The sequence below is a fragment of the Mizuhopecten yessoensis genome, unplaced genomic scaffold (assembly GCF_002113885.1).
Source record: "Mizuhopecten yessoensis strain PY_sf001 unplaced genomic scaffold, ASM211388v2 scaffold11073, whole genome shotgun sequence".
NCBI classification, from domain to species: Eukaryota; Metazoa; Mollusca; class Bivalvia; order Pectinida; family Pectinidae; genus Mizuhopecten; species Mizuhopecten yessoensis.
This window is the reverse complement of record NW_018408866.1, coordinates 119,727-139,778: the sequence shown is the minus strand read 5'-3', so window position 1 is coordinate 139,778 and position 20,052 is coordinate 119,727. Positions and strand designations below refer to the sequence as shown.

General features: G+C 37.4%; 2 protein-coding genes across 3 annotated transcripts in view; both read right to left on the bottom strand.

The window, feature by feature from the left end:
* Positions 1-928: 928 nt before the first annotated feature.
* On the bottom strand, positions 929-3,302 carry LOC110465407. The gene is made up of 2 exons (XM_021521197.1): positions 2,758-3,302; positions 929-1,572 (listed from the first exon to the last, which is right to left on the bottom strand). Exons 1-2 carry the CDS (start codon positions 3,299-3,301, stop codon positions 1,148-1,150), a joined length of 969 nt encoding a protein of 322 aa, XP_021376872.1. The 5' UTR covers position 3,302; the 3' UTR covers positions 929-1,147.
* Positions 3,303-8,886: 5,584 nt separating this feature from the next.
* Positions 8,887-20,052, bottom strand: part of LOC110465410 (cleavage stimulation factor subunit 2-like) — a 13,322-nt gene continuing 2,156 nt past the window's right edge. The window contains exons 2-11 of one of the 2 annotated variants that reach the window (XM_021521201.1): positions 17,031-17,109; positions 16,221-16,425; positions 15,762-15,869; positions 14,694-14,813; positions 14,400-14,498; positions 13,302-13,371; positions 12,581-12,850; positions 10,806-11,008; positions 10,212-10,286; positions 8,887-9,894 (exon numbers count right to left, since the gene is read on the bottom strand). In XM_021521201.1, coding sequence (XP_021376876.1) covers positions 9,775-9,894; positions 10,212-10,286; positions 10,806-11,008; positions 12,581-12,850; positions 13,302-13,371; positions 14,400-14,498; positions 14,694-14,813; positions 15,762-15,869; positions 16,221-16,425; positions 17,031-17,109 — 1,349 coding nt within the window. In that variant the 3' untranslated portion in view covers positions 8,887-9,774. The remainder of the gene's footprint in view (positions 9,895-10,211; positions 10,287-10,805; positions 11,009-12,580; positions 12,851-13,301; positions 13,372-14,399; positions 14,499-14,693; positions 14,814-15,761; positions 15,870-16,220; positions 16,426-17,030; positions 17,110-20,052) is intronic. The other variant, XM_021521202.1, reaches the window with a different exon arrangement.

Below are 20,052 nucleotides of genomic sequence, written 5' to 3'. Positions count from 1 at the left end.
TCCTTTCTGGAATACAAACATATCGCCATTTTTTATCCCAGTTAAGTGAATACCTCCTTGTCCCCTATTTGTACTTTATATTTCTTTCCTTATTCTGAATCACATACATCTCGGTCAACCTTTAGGTCTGTCTTGGCAGCAGTGTTAACTTCTGATGTCGTCATGAAGTTAAACAATACCATCACCATGACCCATGTCTTTGGTACTTCTGTCAGTGCTCATTTTGTAACCTAGTCTCTTATTAGCTTCTTTTGACTTCATCGTAATGGACAGTTTAGGGACAGGATGCATTCTGTTCCTACCCAAGATTTCACATTGAAGCAGTCTTTGCTGCTGCAACTCACCTTGAATTTGAAAATTATCATACAATTTTCAACATTCTGCTTGATTCCATATTTTCACAGACTATTCTACAAAGATTCTCTGTGAATGTTGTTAAATTGATTTAGACGATGCTATTTCACTCTTCAATCAGTTGTAGAATCTGCCCAAGTGTAAAAATATGCTATATGCAGCTGTTTCTTAAATATATCATACTTTTCAAAATGGTTATGGAAAAACAGCTTTGTGTCTCGGGGAGTGAATATATTCCTCTCCAGTAATTATAATTCCCCAGATTCCTTTTCTTCAGTAGTTTTACAATTAGTTCTGTATTCATTTACTCTGGTGTTTCTGCTGTACAGTCGCCCGTGTGTTTCCAGCACCAATCACTTTTAAAAGCCTCACCCGACATGTCCCCTGGCCCCTATGTTCACCATGATGTCAAGTTGTACACTGATATCTGATTCCACCAATATTTCGTCTGATGGCTGCGAAACTAAACCGGTGAATATATAATAGTTTGATATACAGTGCAAACACTTAAGACATAAACAAACTGTCACACAGCACTTGCATCTCATTTTGATTTGAATTTATTTGTGTCGTACTGTCTTGGAAAGAATTGTTAAAATTTACAAATGCAATATATGACAAATATCATGGTCGAGGCGTGTGATAGAATGTGTCGATTTGTCGTAAGGCACGTACGGGTATAGGGTGTGTCATAAGGATCTTTGGTGTGTATATACGGAGACGCTAAATCATATGTCTACATAGTAATACAATCAACAAAACCATATACTTTATTTATTAGGTCCCAACAGAATTATATCATAAAGCCGGTGAAGGTTGACCAAGCGTACCCATATATGTGTATACTATTCGTGTTGATGACTGGGTTGTCCTCAACTCGAACCCAAACTCGGTCTCCTATGTCCAAACGTACCACGACTGAGTTGGTGCCCTGGTTGTGCTGCTGGTTTCCGCCAGCATAGTTTACCATCACCACGTTACCATTGACAATCAATTCTGTTTCGACTTCGTCGTTGCGAAATGCCATGATGGTGACAGAGAAATGATAGACCCCGGACTCAGAACAGGTAAACACACCGGTTAGGTTGTCGTAGCCCGCACCCTCGTTGAGGACGATGTGCGGAAAGATGACAGTCTGGTGAGGTACAAGCGACTCAACATGTTTGGACGTCTGAGCGGAAAATGCTTTTTCGAGGCTTTCATCAGAAACACGGCGATCTGCAATACCAAACAGATTAGTTCATTGGATTTTCAATAGTTTATAGCTATCGCATTTTATCAACCAATATAAGAGGCATCTAGGTTCGAATTGCTCTTCTGTTGTTTTTTTTTTTTTACTTATCTTTTATATGTAATGATTTAAAAAGATGAAACTTCTTATTTGTATTCCTATCTGCCTGTCTCTTTCTCACCATCACGTTCTTAAATAACCCAAGCTGTTAATAAGACTCTTAACTAAAATTATAATATAACAAATGACTTTCATCATCTTCCAAGAGTACCTACAATAAAATGACAACATTTCCCTGATTACAGTACTACCATAAAATGTTACCCTGTCACTTAGTCCTTCAATAAAACGGTATCACCTCACTCTACCCTTAGTCCGAATTATTCTGACGTTTTATCAACTTTTTTCATATCATATCGGTCTGTCGAGACCGATATGAAAAAAGTTGATAAAACGTCAGAATAATTCGGACTATCTACCCTATAAAACAATGGTATCACCTTACTCTAGCCTACAATACAATGGTATCACCTTACGCTATCCTACAATACAATGGTATCACCTTACTCTATCCTACAGTACAATGGTATCACCTTACTCTACCCTACAAAACAATGGTATCACCTTACTCTATCCTACAATACAATGGTATCACCTAACCTGCATAACATCCTTGTACCCTACAATACAATGACGTAACGTCCCTGTAACTTACTACACATTGACATCACATCCCTTTTTTAAACAATTCCATGACATCACGTCCCTCTATCCTACAATAAAATGACATCAGGTTCCTGTACTCTACAATACAATGACGTAACGTCCCAGTACCCTACAGTACAATGAAGTAACGTCCCAGTACCCTACAATACAATAATATCACGTTCTTGTACCCTTTAATACAGTGATATCACGTCCTTGTACCCAACAATACAATAACAACACGTCCTTGTAGCCTACAATACAATGATATCACACGTCCTTGTACTAAACAATACCATAATATCACGTCCTTGTACCCTACAATACAATGATATCACATACCTGTACCCTACAATACAATGCCATCACGTCTTTGTAGCCTACAGTACAATATCATGTCCTTGTAGCCTACAATACAATGATATATATCTACATTTGTGACCACGTCCCAAAACCGTGTGACTTACTTAGTTTCGTTGTGGTTTGTTCAGTTTTACGCTTTGTTGGTTGTGGTTCAGGAGGGTTGGTTTTTCTACCAGAAAAAGTTGGTGGTATGACTAGCCTGCTCTTTGTATCATTATAAAGTATCTCGTTGGCCACAATTCCATGATCATTTTCAGCACTCATTATTTCAGTCATAAACTGCGTACTACGAAGTTTCAACTTTGTCGCCACCAGTTCTGCCCGAGTCATTTGTAATTCCGACTGGGTCTTTTGAAGTCCAATCCGAGTTGTTTCTAGATCGGTTCGAGTAGCTGACAATTGTAGGTCCACAACACGCAAACTCGATTTTGTCGAGTAAAGATCTGACTGGAGGAATTGTAGTTTGTCCTTGGCGTCTTTCAGCTCGGATTTCAAAGATTCTATTGACAACGAAAACTCTCTCTCCATTTTACGAAGTCGCATCTCAATAGAATCCTCACTTTGTGCGAAAGCAAGATTACAAACTACCAACAGTGAGAGACACGTCAACCACGTCAACGCCATATTGCCCGATTTCTGACCGATCATAGCGACCACCTTATCAGTGCAAGACTACACTTACAGCGATGTCATATTGTCTAGGTGATAACAGTTAAGAATATAAAATTGGATATTTACATACTTAGTCAATATTAATTTCATCCTTATAATTCACTCCTCAGTTCTAGAGACTATTACATGTTTACAAAGTAAGTCCTTTAACATTTACGAACTATAACTATTTGATATCTAAATAACTGATCAGTTTCAATATCATATCCAAGATTTGACATAGGGACGAAATGTGTCAGTATCCAACTTTACCTTATGTACAGCAACAATTTGTAAGGCATAAGTTATGAATCTACTGTGAAGAGGATACATTCACTGTATTGTTTAAGGGTTCATATAGCGCAATCAGTGAAATGTTTATGCGTGACGTTTCGTTTACTATTACAATATGTACCTGACAAATTTTGTCTAATGAAGGTGTCAGAGTAAATAACGTACTAAAACACTTCACTGGTTGTGTTATATGATCCGTTATATACTACTCACATTTTGAAAAATAAATCAAAATGTTAGAAAGGATATTATATTTTCCTTCCGTACACGGCACAGTTTTTGGGCGAATCTGTTAGCCTTCAAAATCGTCCTGTGTTTGTGTGTTTAGTCAACCAAAAAAGCGCGTGCACGCTTTTCCACGTGTATACCTCTTCCAAAAGCTAAGCTAGGCTAAGTAAGGCGTTGTTCAAATTGTTAAGGAAATCAATTTGATGAATATTCTTAATTCTTTGCGTATTTTTTTTAATATGGCACAAAGACGGACCAGACAACGGTTAAATGACGGTGAAATGAATAGGGGCATCGGAATGCTGCAAGCTAGCATATCTCAACGTCAGGTTGCAGTAGACCTTTGGGTGTCTCAAAGTGTGGTGGCAAGAATGTGGAATCGTTTCCAAACTAACGAAAACCCTTCCAGACGTCATGCTGGAGGTCGTTCTAGGGCTACACGCAACGCCAAGACCATTTTTTGCTCATACAGGCACCGCGACACAGGTTCCAGACTACCACAACTTTACGAAATGACCTCCTAAATGCTTCTGGTACCATGGTAGCCACTCAGACAGCTCAGAACCGTCTTCGTGATGCTGGTTTAAGGTCACGTAGACCAGCAATACGAGTTCACTTAACTGCCCGCCATGTTAGGGACCGATTTGATTGGGCCCAAGCTCACGGCACTTTGACCCTTCAGGAATGGGAACCGTTTTTTTTTTTTTACTGACGAGTACAGATTCTGTCTCGACTTCATCGACAGGCGCGTCAGAGTATGGATACAACCTGGGAAGAGGTTCCAGGCAGATAACGTTGTGGAAAAGACCGATATGGCGGAGGTTCAGTGTTGGAGTTGGGGGGCATAAGCCTTCGTGGGAAAACTGACCTCCGTCTTCCATAATGGTACCGTTACGGCCTGGACTAACTGCGATGAAATCCTTGGTGCCTATGTCAGACCCTACGCTGGCGCTATCGGCCCTGACTTCATCCTTACGGACGATAATGATAGGCCACATAGAGCAAGGGTGACTGCGCAGTATCTACAGCAAGAGACAATTCAACGAATGGATTGGCCAGCCCGCTTGCCGATCTAAATCCCATCGAGCAGATGTATCTGTTGTCTACCAGAAAGGCCTCAATCTTGAGTATAAACTTCCGGGTTTTAAATAGTGCATTTAAAGTTTATAGTGAATTTAGTCGTTATTTAAAAGGGTTCAGTGCACAGTGTTGTTGGGTAGGGAATTCCAGTCACTCGTTGTTCGTGGAAAGAATGAATTCCTATAGAGTTATGTGTTGGTAACTTGCTGTATAAAGTTCAGACTGTTCTAAGTGCGCATTCGGGTATTTGTGTTTGGATGTAGATGTTGGTCTACATGTATAGCCACTAGCCCCTTAATGATCTTATAGAAGATAACTAGTATCTGCTCACGTCTGCGTTCCTCGAGTGGTGTGAGTCCCAGTTTATTGAGCATAGATGCAACACTGCTAAAATCCCGCAGCTCTGCGTTGGATCTTTTCCAGTGATGATGTGTGTTTCTTCTGGTATAGGTCCCAAATTGTGGCACTGTACTCCAGGAGTGGTCTTACTATATGGTGATCGGTATGCTGTTAATTTTAAGGTTGATGGACATTTCCCCTTTCTTCTCATGAATCCTAGTGTGGAGTTTGCCTTCCTTATAGTTCTGTTGTTATAGGAGTCCCGTCTGAGCGAGCTGCTTATGTTTACTCCTTGGTATGGGTTTTCTGTCACTTCTTCCAGTACGCTGTTGTTGAGTTGGTATCTGTATGTACTTGGTGTTCTACTTCTTGCCATTCTGAGTATGTAGCATTTATTGGTGTTGAAGGACATGCCCCAGTCCTCGGCCCACTTCTCGAGTGCGTTCAGATCTGTTTGGAGATCGATCTATACAATAAACAGTCATCTGCGAAGAGACGGACTGATGAATGCACGCAAGTAGGGAGGTCATTCATGTGGGCCAGAAATAAGATTGGTTCGAGTACAGTACCCTGTGGTACGCCGGATTCTACTTTTACTGATGTTGACTGGGCTCCTTCTACGAGTACTCTCTGGGTCCTGGTGGTAAGGAAACATCTGATCCATCTGAGAATGTTGTCGTGTACGCCGTAGTTTTCAAGCTTATATAGAAGCTTAGAGTGAGGTACGGTGTCAAACGCCTTGCTGAAGTCGAGGATGACGGTATCAATCTGGTGTTTACGGTCGTACTTACTGATGATATCATGGATTGTGAGCAGAAGTTGCCATTCACATGAATGTCCAGACCGGAAGCCATGTTGTAGATGTGTGAGGATGTTATATTCCTGAAAGAGGTTCATCGTGTGGCGGCAGATGATATATGATCTAGTAGCGTTGCTGCATACACAGGTGAGTGAAACTGATCTGTAGTTGCTTGCAAGGTGCTGGTTCCCTTTCTTGAAGATGGGCATGGTGTTTGCTGTCCTCCAATCATCTGGTAGTTCCCCGGTGGTAAGGGACTCACTGTCTAAAGATGTAGCCGAGACAGAATGCTAACTCCTTGGAACAATGCTGTAGTACTCGGTTTGGCAAGTTGTCCGGGCCGCTGGCTTTAATGGCGTTGAGCTGATGGATGAGTTTCTCCGCTCCTTTTTCGTTGATATCAAGGTCATTCAAAGTCGGGTATCCAGGTTGTTTACCTTATCAAATATATTCCTTCGGGCCAGGTGAGCTAAAAACCGGATACGCGATCTCATTCAGGGCATGCGTAGACGTTGTGAAGCTGTTATTGATGCTCATGTGCGTCACACTCGATACTAAAACAGTTTCTGTTTAGTAAGGATGACTTTTGTTCAATTTAATTTTTTCAGTGAATACCTCGTTGTTACCAATTTTAAGGGTAACCCTTTTCCTGTGGCTTTTTCAAAAATAATCTCAGTATAAACCAGATAAAATACTTATTTTCACATATGCCCAAAAATAAAAGTGATCCTAAACAAAATGAGAGTAGTATATATATAATCCATACGTACCAACTTGAATGAAATATTTAGCGGTCTCAAATATTGCATCAACTAACAAAAGTTTCTCTAAAAGACGAAAGATATCTTAATATGACGAATATTTATAATATATGTTCTGCAATTAACCTAACCATGACCAACTTCAATGACTTCCAACCACAACTTTGAATCAAAATTCCGAGGTTGCACCACGCACACTCATGATTGAGCAAAACAGATATGCGTAGGCATCGGTAAGTTTGGAACATTAAAACGTGATAAAGCAAATGGCATCTCTCTGTGTTTTAATGGACTTATGTAGCAAGTTTGAGCATCATACCTGTAACGATTTTTGAAATATGGTCCGGGAACGCAAACATGCTCCAAAATGGACATATTTTTAGCACTATTTCAATGTAAAATCAAAACGCACTCATCTGCAGTGTAATTAACTCGTGTGTGAAGTTTGATGATAAAATATGTTGTGGTGTTTTGAAACGCAAATTATAATTTACTGATATCAGAAACATGAAAACATGTCAAAAGGCACCTACGATTTGTGTTGGCTCATGTTGAACATATAATATATAACGGTTTTTGAAATATACTCCAGAAACAATTGTACACGGATGGGTAGATGGACACGTCACAGGAAGACTACTCGTAGCATTTCAAAGATTGGAAGTCATGACTATGTCGGGACCAAGAAGTCCGTGCAAGATTCTACGAAATTGCAGCCAGCAGGTGGGCGTAAATCTTCACATAGAGCTATTGATGGATGGATAAAATTAAAGCCTCAAATTAATGAAATGCCTTCCTGTATAATTTGATAAGATCAAAGATGTGATCGACCCAATGCATGACCAACTTGATGGCTCTAATAGAGCTCAGACGTTGCACAGACATCGTCTGAGAACACAAGAGGAACCAGACAGCGTCACCTGATGTTCGTAACTGATGGACAGCATAAGATGTGTGTGTTGTGATGTGATTGTGGCTCCCATATATGTCAGAAATGAATGACACCGCATTATACAGCCGTTTCATCCTTCTAGGAATCCCTTGGTATTTGAGTGAAACTGACGTTGATCCTATGATGCAGAACATCAATATTTGTCTGTCATATGCATACAAGGATACTTAAACACAGCTGTTTAGAACAACTAATATTTAGCACTGCTACATGGAATATATGGGTTTTTTCCCAATAGATTGTTTAATTCAGTTATGACTTTCAGAAACATACTTAGCATCGTTTATGGTACAGATGTGAAGTAGAGATAACGAGAGTATACAAGTTTTAATCTTTCATTACAAAGCTCAGGTTGATTGATAACATCTCAATGCATGTTTCGCGGTGTAGTTACGACCTTACCAGGGACAGAGATACTGGCAGCGGTAACGGGCGGATGAAACTCTTTACATGACTAGAGGGTAAACATATCGAAGCAAAACGGAACAGCTATTCTGCTAGACTGACCTGATGCTTAAGATTAATCCAGCTGTAGGACTTCATTCATAAGAGGGAACATCTCGCACACAGCTTGATCAATGCCAGGGGAAACAATGTTTGACGCTTCAGAAAGGACGGGGGGCTCTGCAGAAACGCCAAGACATGCTTAAGCTTAGGTGTAACAGCCGGACTGACTGAATGAGCTAAACTAAGCTTAGGCGTAACAGCCGGACCGACTGAATGAGCTAAGAAAAAGTCCAGTGCATCACCAATAGGGCCTACTAGGTATTCGAAAGGGTCCCCTCGAAGCTGGAAGAAATCGTAGGCATGGAACCAAGCAGCCTGGAAGACCAACTCTATCAGCACTTTCTACAAAGGAATATCACACAGTGTCATAGAAAACCGGGTTGTCACAACCAGAAGTTACTATAACAGAAAAATAGATATTTACATACGCTACCACCTCATCCTTGCAACACTCCTGCCCAGGCTATGTCTCAGAAGTGGTTTTGTTAGGATTCCAAAAAGATTGGATCTGTTTTAATCTAAAATGCACTGCGTACATTGGTTACTCATCTCAAAGACTTCTGTACGACAGCAAATACTAATGTGACTACATGCATCAAAATAAACAAATCTCAACACATAATGAAGCAGACATATTTTACTTCTATCTAGATCTGACACCAAAATATAATGAAAACATGAGTATGGAAAATCTACTGAATGACATGAATCAAAATGGTGAGGAGATTTTTCGTACACCTCACTGGTTACATTTATTTAGCATTCATCTGCTCTCGTACCCACAGTGAAAGATATTCCATAATACTGTTACACTTTCATACAGTTAATGAACTGATTCGTAACACTATACATACAATGAAACATTCAAACTTTCAGTCCAAATCTCCCCTAAATGACAACAATATTTCTACTGAATGACAAAATTTATATGTTTACCTCTGTCCCTTTGTTTTGTATTTTGTACTTGCTTCAAGAAAGCAAAGTTTTTTTCTTCAAACAAGATTAAAGATGGACCTGAAATACCAGGTAATTTGGATCTATCAAAATATAATCAAAGTGTTTTTTTTTTTTTTTAAGCCACTTTCATTTTAAACTGCCATTTCAATAAATTGTATATGATGTAAACTGCAGTTTCAATATTTACATCAAATAAACCATGCATCTATTCATACACCATGCTATTTGACCCGGTTCTCCTTCAACCATCTATACAAAAAAACAACTGATTTCATCCAATGAGCCTTGACAATTCCCCAGACACTTTAGTAAAACAACTTTTGGCCACTCTAATTTAAAATATAAATCTGTTGTGATTTATAAAATTTGATATTGACAAATGAAATGGTCAATAGTGTCTACTGTAACAAGTTGTTATCCGTGGAGGTTTACATGGCGTTCCACAGAGTTGTCTACCCTTATAAGGTGATTTGATGCCTGATGTTCCAGCTCCTGGTATCTAACTGTGGGTCTTTGTGAACAAGATGAAGCAATAAGAAAACAATGTTAGCGTCTATGGGTTTGCACTCTTCGCTATTTGGTCCTTGAGGATGAGAATACTCTGCCGCTGGTCGGGGGGTAACATGGCTATCTGCTGGTCTGTTAGCTGTAACACCTGCATGATCAGGGCAGCCTACAACACAACATCATTCAGTATCAAGGTGCCTAGTATAACCATAACATTTACTGAAAATGAGATAATACACAGAAGCCTTCCTATAATAACTCTTGTTTTCTCGGCCACCATCCCCACTTTTAAGCATACCTTCATATAAAACCAAAACCATTTATAATAACAAAACGATAGTCATATTATAGCAGTACTTTATTTTTCATGCAGCATATTCTGATTGATAGTCATCCTTGTCCATTGAAAGTTTGTCATATTTACTAGACCTTTTTTCTATCTAAACTTTGAACTGCAGAAGTGTTAAAATAGTCTTTCCCTACCTTCTCTTGGTCTTGTGCCGAGATTGAAGCTCCAGCAGACATATTTGGCATACCTCCTGGTAACTGTAAGCCACCCTGTATACAAGACACAGCAGTATTACACAGTGACTCCAGTCTAACTTGGGTTGATGTACAGACATTCATTCATTTGCATTTAGAGAAATTTCTCAGAATGTTTCCTTATAGTAAATTTACACCAATTAATGTAAAAATAAAGTTCTTTGCAACAATACTTTTTCTATTTAAAATTATCATTGCTACATTTTAGAGGCCCGTTAGGGCCAATAAATAGTCCATAACAACATATTAAAAGAACCAACATCAAACAAATGAAAAGGTAAAAAAAACATTAGGCTTGTAATTAGAGGAATCTACAAACAATTTCACTCCTTACTATATATTAGTCCAGCAGTTCCTTTAGATCCCCATTGAATATTTTCAACTTTCTATAGATTGAATAAATACATGCATAAAGAACCACTAGGTTCCTTATAAGTGGATAACATTAATAATGGGATGTTTTCTTAATATAATAACTCCAATTTAGTCCATGTTTGTGTACATTTATTTGATAACTATGACAAAGCACTTTACCAAAGACAAGTTTGGTAGTCCTGGAATACCAACTGGAGCTCCACCCTGGGGACCAGGCCTCGGAGGCATACCACGCCCATCCCCCATCCTGGGGTCCCTCTGTTCGGGACGAGACTGAGGGGGACCACCCATGTCTGGCCTCATGGGGGGTCCTCCCATGTTTGGCTGTGGTCCACCCATGTTTGGCTGAGGACCACCTGGACCTGAATAACACAACAATATTTAACTGTAAAAGTGCATTTATTCAACAAAATATCTTCTTTTCATTATTAATAAGTTTTTTCCAGTAGTTCACAATAATGACTCTGACTATTGTCATGTAACATTCTTGTGAATAGCCTGATAAATTGCATATCTGCCAAGTGCCCCGATTTCATCATATTACCCCCCGGATTTTAGCCCTTCAGACGCTTTTTTAACTTCACCAGCCGGGTTACGATTTTGACCCAGATTTCGTCCATTTCTCCCATTTTCGCCAAGAATCTTTTCGTATATTAGAAATTACCAAAGTCACTCGGAATTCTCCAGACTTTTCCATCCTGTTTCATAAGAAAGATGATCTATTTCCCGTTTCCGTTTCTCACCGACAGGTAAGTTGTGAGTTGTTTATATACGTACTAGAACTGTTTTTACAAATGTTTATATAAAGATTGTTGTTACTGAACTTACCGACAAGTAATTAGTGAGGTGTTTTAACGAATAATTGAGTTGTTTTTACAATGTATTTACGTAGAATAGATCGTATTTTGAAGGTAACGTTATGTCTTCTTGAAGGAAGAGGTCGTTATCGGGACTAAAAGAAAAGATAATTGTGCACATATCAAATGTCGTAGGAAAATGAGTTATAGTGGATAAAGTCTGGCGGTCATGGACCAAACGCTCCATTCTGCACTCTTTGTTAATTGCATATTTCAGTTGGATCTGGTGCTAAAAACGATGTTACTTAGACATTCAAAAACATGCACAGGCATTTGAAGATTTGTTTCTGTCAATCAAAATGATCCTGGCAATAAGAATTCAAACCCTACTTGTATAAAACTGATATTTTTTTTATGTGTAGGGTGCAACATCTTATTGTCAGGACCATTTTAATGGACATAAAAAAATGCCTGTGAAAACACAGTATCATATTTTTTATTATGAATTAATTTTATAAGTTGTGTTGTTGACAAATCTTTTTATTTTTCAGCTTTGAATCTGGTATTGTGGATGAGGATCATGCAGCTACTGTAGATCTGCTGGAAGAATAGTTCAATGAATGTAGAATGTACCTTTTACATCATTAAAATATTAAAGTTCTAATTTAATATCTACATATACTTTTCTTCTATTTGTTGCGAAAAAAAATATGTCGCACGCTATGACCCTCTTTTTCATTTTCAAATGAGGGTAATCACCCTCTTTCAGTGTATCCAGGGTTGGCAGGTATGAAATTGTTAAAGCCATTTATTTGAATGTAACCTCAATTTTCACCATATTTTGCATAGAACTACATGTATGTAGGGTAAAAATCAAATGTCATCTCCATTTTTCTCATAAATTCACTAAAACTTATTTTATTAATTGTTAGTTTTTTCTTCCTCATGTTACCAAAATTTGTAGCACCTGCTATTTTGGGTTTGCTACAAAGACATACTAAAAAATCTTAAAATCTAACATTACCAAAATAAAACATTAGAAAAGAACAATAAATTGAATAGAATTATGGAGACTGATTCAGTACAGAAATACCCGTTACAAGACCCACACACAACCAGTAGTGAAACCCCACTTACCCATCAATGGTCCCTGAGGTCTGCCCATCATTTCTGGTCCACCCATTCTTGGCCCTCCTGGCCCTGGTCCACCTGGGCCATGAGGACCAGGGCCACCAGGACCACGATTGCCAGGAACTCCAGGGCCACGAGGTCCGGGACCCCCTGGACCATGTGGACCGCCTGGATGTGGACCTGGACCTCCTGGGCCATGTGGACCTGGTCCTCCAGGGCCGTGAGAACCGGGACCTCCAGGCCCATGTGGTCCTGGTCCACCTGGGCCATGTGGACCTAAAACAAAGATATTACATTTTATATTTAATAATTCAAATTACACCAAATATATTCAGTTCATAACAGAAAACTTTTCCTCATAAATCACTAATATATGCTATAAAGTTAGTGGATACACATGGAATTGAATAGGTTATATTTTGGTCAGGAAATGATGAAAGAGAGTGAGCATGATATGAAATTATGATTTACAATACAGTGTGCCAACTAGGGTTTATTATACTGTTTTATCACCTTATATAACATCACTGACCATCTGAATTTGCATATTATTCATTGTTCATGAGCTCATACTGACATTACTAACTATCATAAAACATAAAATAACTTATCATCAGAGCTGATATAGACATCAATGTCATCAGAATAACTGTGTGTCTATAATATTACACACAGAGAGGTAAAAAACTGTTTATCATATGTATTTTTACTGATGAGGCAGACTTACCTGGAGCCATGATGTTGCTGCCCATAGGCATGGGTCCTCCCATAGAGTTAGGTGGGCCCTGGGGCACTGACTACAACACACAATCACTTACAACAACACACTGCAGAATTAAAACCTAAATATCCCTTACATTTATGATAGTACATAAAATAATTGCTGTGCAATTGAAGATTGGCTGTAATGATACACGTCCAAACATATCTACTCTTGATCTTTTGATAAGTGTTGATACAGTGCTGTTATGATGGTATTCTGCACTGATAGTAAACTTTTATTGACAATAGATATGTACATGATATACTGATATAATAACTGACAGCAGCAGTATACTGATAAAACACTGATTGATACTAAAAGTATACATGAAGATTTCTGTTTGTCATCAGAATTACAATATACTGATGATATACTAACAGTCTAACAATGTACTGACAGTATACTGACGACAGTGACGGTGTACTTATAGTATACTAACAACAGTGAGAGTGTACTGATAGTATACTGACGACAGTGAGAGTGTATTTATAGTATACTGACGACAGTGAGAGTGTACTGATAGTATACTGACGACAGTGAGAGTGTACTTATAGTATACTGACGACAGTGAGAGTGTACTGATAGTATACTGACGACAGTGAGAGTGTACTGATAGTATACCGACGACAGTGAGAGTGTACTGATAGTATAATGACAACAGTGACAGTGTACTTATAGTATACTGACGACAGTGAGAGTGTACTGATAGTGTACTGACGACAGTGAGAGTGTACTGATAGTATACTGATGACAGTGACAGTGTACTGATAGTATACTGACGATAGTGACAGTGTACTGATAGTATACTGACGACAGTGAAAGTCTACTGATAGTATACTGATGACAGTGACAGTGTACTGATATTATACTAACAACAGTGACAATGGACTGAAAAAATAATGACAACAGTGACAGTATTACTGATAGTATACTGACGACAGTGACAATGTACTGATAGTATACTGACGACAGTGACAATGTACTGATAGTAGACTGACAACAGTGACAGTGTACTGATAGGAGTAGGACAGTGTAACGATAGTGTGCTGACAGTGTACTGACTGTATTTGGCATCCTGAGCTGTGGTGGCAGGCTGATGGGCTGTGAGGAAGGAGGTACATTTGACGGTGGGATCTGGTTGGTGTCTCTGTGTAACATAGCCTGTAAAAACACAATATGTAGATTAATCAGTGAGCTTCTAAACAATATCTTCACACAACAAACAATACCAGTCTGATCATGGTGATATATCATCTTTCTGCCTTTTTATTGTGAAAATACATTCAAAAACAAAATCATGGAACTATATATGTTTACTTAAGTAGGTGGGACCAGAGGAAAGAAATATGACATTACCATGGCAACCTGGGGGTCTACAATTTTCATGACAATCTGAGCTTGCAGGAGAGCGTAGGCCAGCTGAGGATTCTGTAAAAGCAGGTTCCTTGCCTCTGTTGGATTGTTCTGAATACACATCTACAATAAACAAAAATTCCTTAATCTAATGTCAAGGTATGCATATCTTCATTTCTCCCAATACCTTTTAAACAACTCAATTAGTATACATGTAAAAGAAGGAACTGGACTTCTCAAATATCTTCTAAAGTACTTAGATTGAGGACTATTTTGTCAATTAACATATTTTAAAGTAAGATTGAAGGTACTGGAAAGATACCTCTCCTAACAAGTATATGTCAACATTTGAAAAAGATAATAATACAGCATATCATGATTTCTAATTGGAAGCAAGTTGCTTGTAAACACCTAACTATGTGATGTGATAACATATTGTGATTTCACACCTAACTCTTTCTCTGCACTTTCAATTTATAAAAAATATATATTGCAAACAAGAATAAAAACAGGTTTTTATGAGGGTACAAACGCAATAAGGTACCAATAAGGTGAATTTCAAAATTTAGCCTCTGCACAAAATACAATATCAATATTTCTAAAAACCCGACTAACTAATATGCTATTGATAGAGGTGTTGTTAGAAAATATTATGGATGCAGAAATATGTATAAACTTGAGTTACAAGAAAATTAGAAGACCATTGTATGAATTTTAATGTAGTTGGACATGTATGAATAATTGTTTGTAACTAATCCACTAAATGTACACATTATATAGTCCTTCAATTAAGGATTTCTTTATTACTACTTAAGATCTCCAAGAAAGCCTTGGTTCTTTGTCAATCTTTTAGCATGAATTGTCCATAGTATTCAGTAGTATGAAGGACTTTGTGGCATAGTTATAAAAGCCACCTTTACAGAACAGCACCTTTAACGTACATATAAAGGTAGATAAAATATGAAGCTCCAACATTTTCAGGTGCACTACCCCAGGTGTTGAGCTGAGTGGACACCTGAGTTGAAGTATATAAAATCAGAGAAAATGTTTGAATAAAGACATGCTTATTACCTTCATCTGTTTCATCAGCTCAAACATCTGTTCTGGGGGTAAACTAGCTACAGCCTTGGAGATGGCCTCTGGGGCTTTCTCTGGCTCTGTAGGATCTCCAAACGGACTCTGTTAATACAGAATAATACATTTTGTACAATGATGGTCAACAATTATCACATGATGTTGCCTTTTAAGCTTCTCATTAGACACTAAGAGAGAGATAGCTGCAAACATGCATTCAATTTGAACAAGGAAACAAGTGTTAGATATTTGATAACTGCGTACACTTGATATCGGTGATTTTTGGGACAGAGATTTTTGTTTCCTTGACTCATGTTTCTCCTGTGAACTAATCCACATTGTGACAATCTACTGCGATCTCTTAGTAGTGGCACTCCATCATTTTGAAAAAGATGTTGGGCTCACCTGAAATATCCCAACAAAAAAATATCAGTAAAATGTCTTGGAATGGCGTACCTCTAGCAGAGGACCCCCCATGGCCTGCTGCATGCCTTTCATTTCATCCCTGTTCTGTTCCCCAGCAGCCACGCCCACACGCAAGGGGCGGCCATTGAAATCATAATTGTTGAGGTTTCGCATGGCACTCTGTGCCGTCTCCACATCCTGGTACTCACAGAAGCCATATCCCTTGGGTTTCCCTGTTTCTCTGTCATACACAAGCCTGAAATGTAAAATGCAGAAGGTATCAATGTTTTTATCAATAATTATCTACCCCTCACCAGTCATATCTAGACAATGATGATGGAAAATGTGCATACTTTTCAATTCAACATCCATTTTTTCTATTTTCAATGTACCGGTATATCTTAACAGGCACTTGACTTCTAATATCAGCTGTAAGCGAGGAAAAACCAGCAACAATTGAAGTCATTTATGGCCACGCCAAACTACTTTCCCCTGCTCAAATCAAAATTATAAAAAAAAAACATGCTTATATTCTGAAAACTGCAGTCTTTCTAAAAGATAGAACACTTCATAAGTGGTGAATTCAGCTTGGGAAATTAATGGATCAAGAGACCATGTCTCTGCCATTATTGTTTATGCTGCTTGTGTGAAAACTATGTCTTAGTCTAGTAAATAAAAATGTACCGCTTGTCTTTTCCTCACAAGCACCCTTTTGGGTCTGAAAGTGAAAAAGATTATTCCAATGAAGGTAAACTGTCACTTTTCACCACCAAATTTCAACTTAAAATATAACATTAATTATGCGTATGTATATGTATACCAGTTAATCAACGACAAAGGGAAATTTGTTGATGTCCGTACCTGAAGCTTACTACAGGTCCAGCTTGGGTGAATATTTCTCGTAACTGTTCTTCTGTGGCTTCATATGGAATGTTTCCAACTACAAAAACAGAATGTCATTTACATAAGATCTAGAGTGACTAAGAGTCATCATAAAGCATTGTAAAGCAGACTTTCGGGTGAGGCATGATCCGTGGTGTTGTTCAGGTGGGAAAATTGAACTCTGGGAATTTATTGATAAATGAGACTAAGGATGGAATACAAAATTTTGAAAATATTCCTTATAATCACCAATATTCCTTGTGGAATGTTTTCTCCTTCAATCAACATACACATACAATGGCCTCCTTAACTTTGATTGTACTCTCAATCAATGCTCTTTCCATTACCTTGTCTACCTTTGGATGTATCAAAGATAATTTAAGATATTGGATGTTTATATTTAGTCTTTTCGGTACTTTATATTTCGTCTATTTCATGGGACTTTTTATTCACACGAAGCCTTGCATATCAACTTCTTAGTAGTACCATTTTAAACTGTGACCAAGCTAAAGGCATGGAATATTAAATTTTACAGATTGATACACATTACTGTTGACATTAGGACAACATTTATTATCTAATCGCACAAATGGTGCTCAGGTAGCAATGTACAGTAGGTAGCGTACGGTGGCCATGGGTGATATTTTATACAATGAATAACCCCTGTAATATTACATGTATCGAAATTTTTCAACAAATCTGCACTAAAATTGGCATATACATGATGAAGTGGACTATGTTGGCTTATTCAAAAAATAATAATTCGAATTTGGTTTGAGACTACAGTTTTGGGCATTTACAAATCTGGGTTGTTTCGCCCCAAATCCCGTTCGCCCTAGGTTGTTTCGCGCCAGGTTGTTTCGCCCTAAAACAATTTTTTTAGGGCGAAATATTGTTTGGTATTTTCTTTTCATTTTTATTTGTTTTAAGTCACAAATTAAGTCTTCTTAGTCTTTCATATCATTAAAATTAGTTATAGTCATAGAACCTGCCAGACTGGCAAGTGCATTATTATACAAGTATATTTAATGTATTTTGATAATTCCCTAAGTAAATTGCCAACGTTTATTTCATAATTCAAATGTACACATCTGCTTAACAATTAAAATACGTATCTATGTATTGGGGAATTATTTACATTTCGTATACGTCTCTAGAGAAAGTAATTTTTTTTTCATCCTTATACGCAATTAATATACGTATGTAGATTCAGTCTATATACGCAATTTGTAACTAATCTATGTCCATTTCGTAAACGTATCTATGTACTTAGAGAAATTAATTTAGTTTCATTATATCATAATATCCATATCTTATCTATATATTATAAGTATTGTACTTAGAGAAATTAATTTAGTTTCATTATATATCCATATCTTATCTATATATTATAGATATATATAATTAAAGTATTAATTTCTTTTCATTCTTATACGCAATTTGTACCTAATCTATGTCCATTTCGTATACGTATCTATGTACTAAGAGAAATTTGTTTTATATAAAATGGCTGACGTGACAGGGTGCTTTTTAATTGTTTATATCATGTTTTAAATATTTTTAACGTTGAAATATATACAGGTGCATTTTATAAAGAACTACATTACTTCATTAAGGTAAAGAAATGAAAACGATAATATACAGTATATTCCGGATATTAGTATGTCCGTTGTAGGATTCGGTGATGAATATATACAGGTTCGTTCTTCACCTTCCGGCATGTAATTATATCTTGATTCAAGAGAAAGATATTTTTTTTAACTTTTAACATGATATTTATGACTTAAAAGAAAAAAATATTTTTTTAGGGCGAAACAACCTGGGGCGAACGGGATTTGGGGCGAAACAACCCTTAGGGCGAACGGGATTTGGGGCGAAACAACCTGTTACCCTTTTCATGTAGTCTATTTTTGTACTCAGCACATGTAAATACTGTGAAAAATCCACCGGAATTACCTATATTAAAACGTGAGTATTTCTGTTACCGAGTAGGCGATATTTAATTTCAGACCGGTTTTTATTAAGAAAAAAACCCCTACTTTCGGGGATCAAATTTTGGGTTAAAAATCATATTATTTTGCATTTTCTTTTGTGTTTTTTGATGTGGTAACCATGGTTTTCACAAGTCCCTATTCTGGGGAAAAACATTTTTGAAAAAAATCAGTCTTCTAAACAAAATGTATTCAAAATGTAGTTTATAAATATATATATGTAGGTGTGTTGTGCAGGTTGAATCCACTATCCATGTTTATCTGAGACATGCCCTTTATTTTTAGAATCAGGCCATTTCTACTGTACTCTGCTACCTCTGGCCAAAATATAGGAATAGCTGTCTATCAAAGTATGACATATGCTGGTTATCGAAGAATTTAACAAGAGGCCCAATGGGCCTGCATCGCTCATCTGGTATAAATCTCACACTTGTAACCTTAAAAGCGATCTAAAATAAAGCTACAGGCAAAATAAAATATCAATATTTATGATTAAAATTCATTCAAAAGAACCTGTTATTTTGTTTTTAAACATTTCACCCCTGTGATAGAAAGTCGAACAAAGTCATTATGTTGAACAAATTTTATAGCCTTTTATCTCAGGATGCAACTTGCAAAGTATCAACATCCTGGGACCCATGGTTATGTAGAAGAGGTCGATTAAAGATTTTAAAGATTTTAAAGAAATTTGACTCCTGTGACCTTGAATATAAGTCAAAGTCATTCACTTTAACAAACATATAGTAGTCCTTGATCCCAGCATGCTTCTGACTAAATATCAACATCCTAAGCCTTTTGGTTATTCAGAACAAGTTGTTTATTTTTTTTTATATTTTGACCATATTTGCTCCTTGTGACCTTGAATATGATTCAAGGTCATACATTTAAACAAACTTGGTAGCCCTTGATCCTAGTATGCTACTGACTAAATATCATCACCCTGGGCATTTTTTGTTATTCAGAAGTTGTTTAAAGTTTTTAACATATTTGACCCCTGTGACCTTGAATAT

What these genes read in the sequence shown, in the direction of transcription:
- LOC110465407 (XM_021521197.1), bottom strand. Translation starts at nt 3,301, where the DNA reads ATGATCGGTCAGAAATCGGGCAATATGGCGTTGACGTGGTTGACGTGT. An exon ending in ACAAACCACAACGAAACTAA is followed by an intron (nt 1,573 to 2,757) that starts GTAAGTCACACG and finishes TTGGTATTGCAG; the next exon opens with ATCGCCGTGTTTCTGATGAA.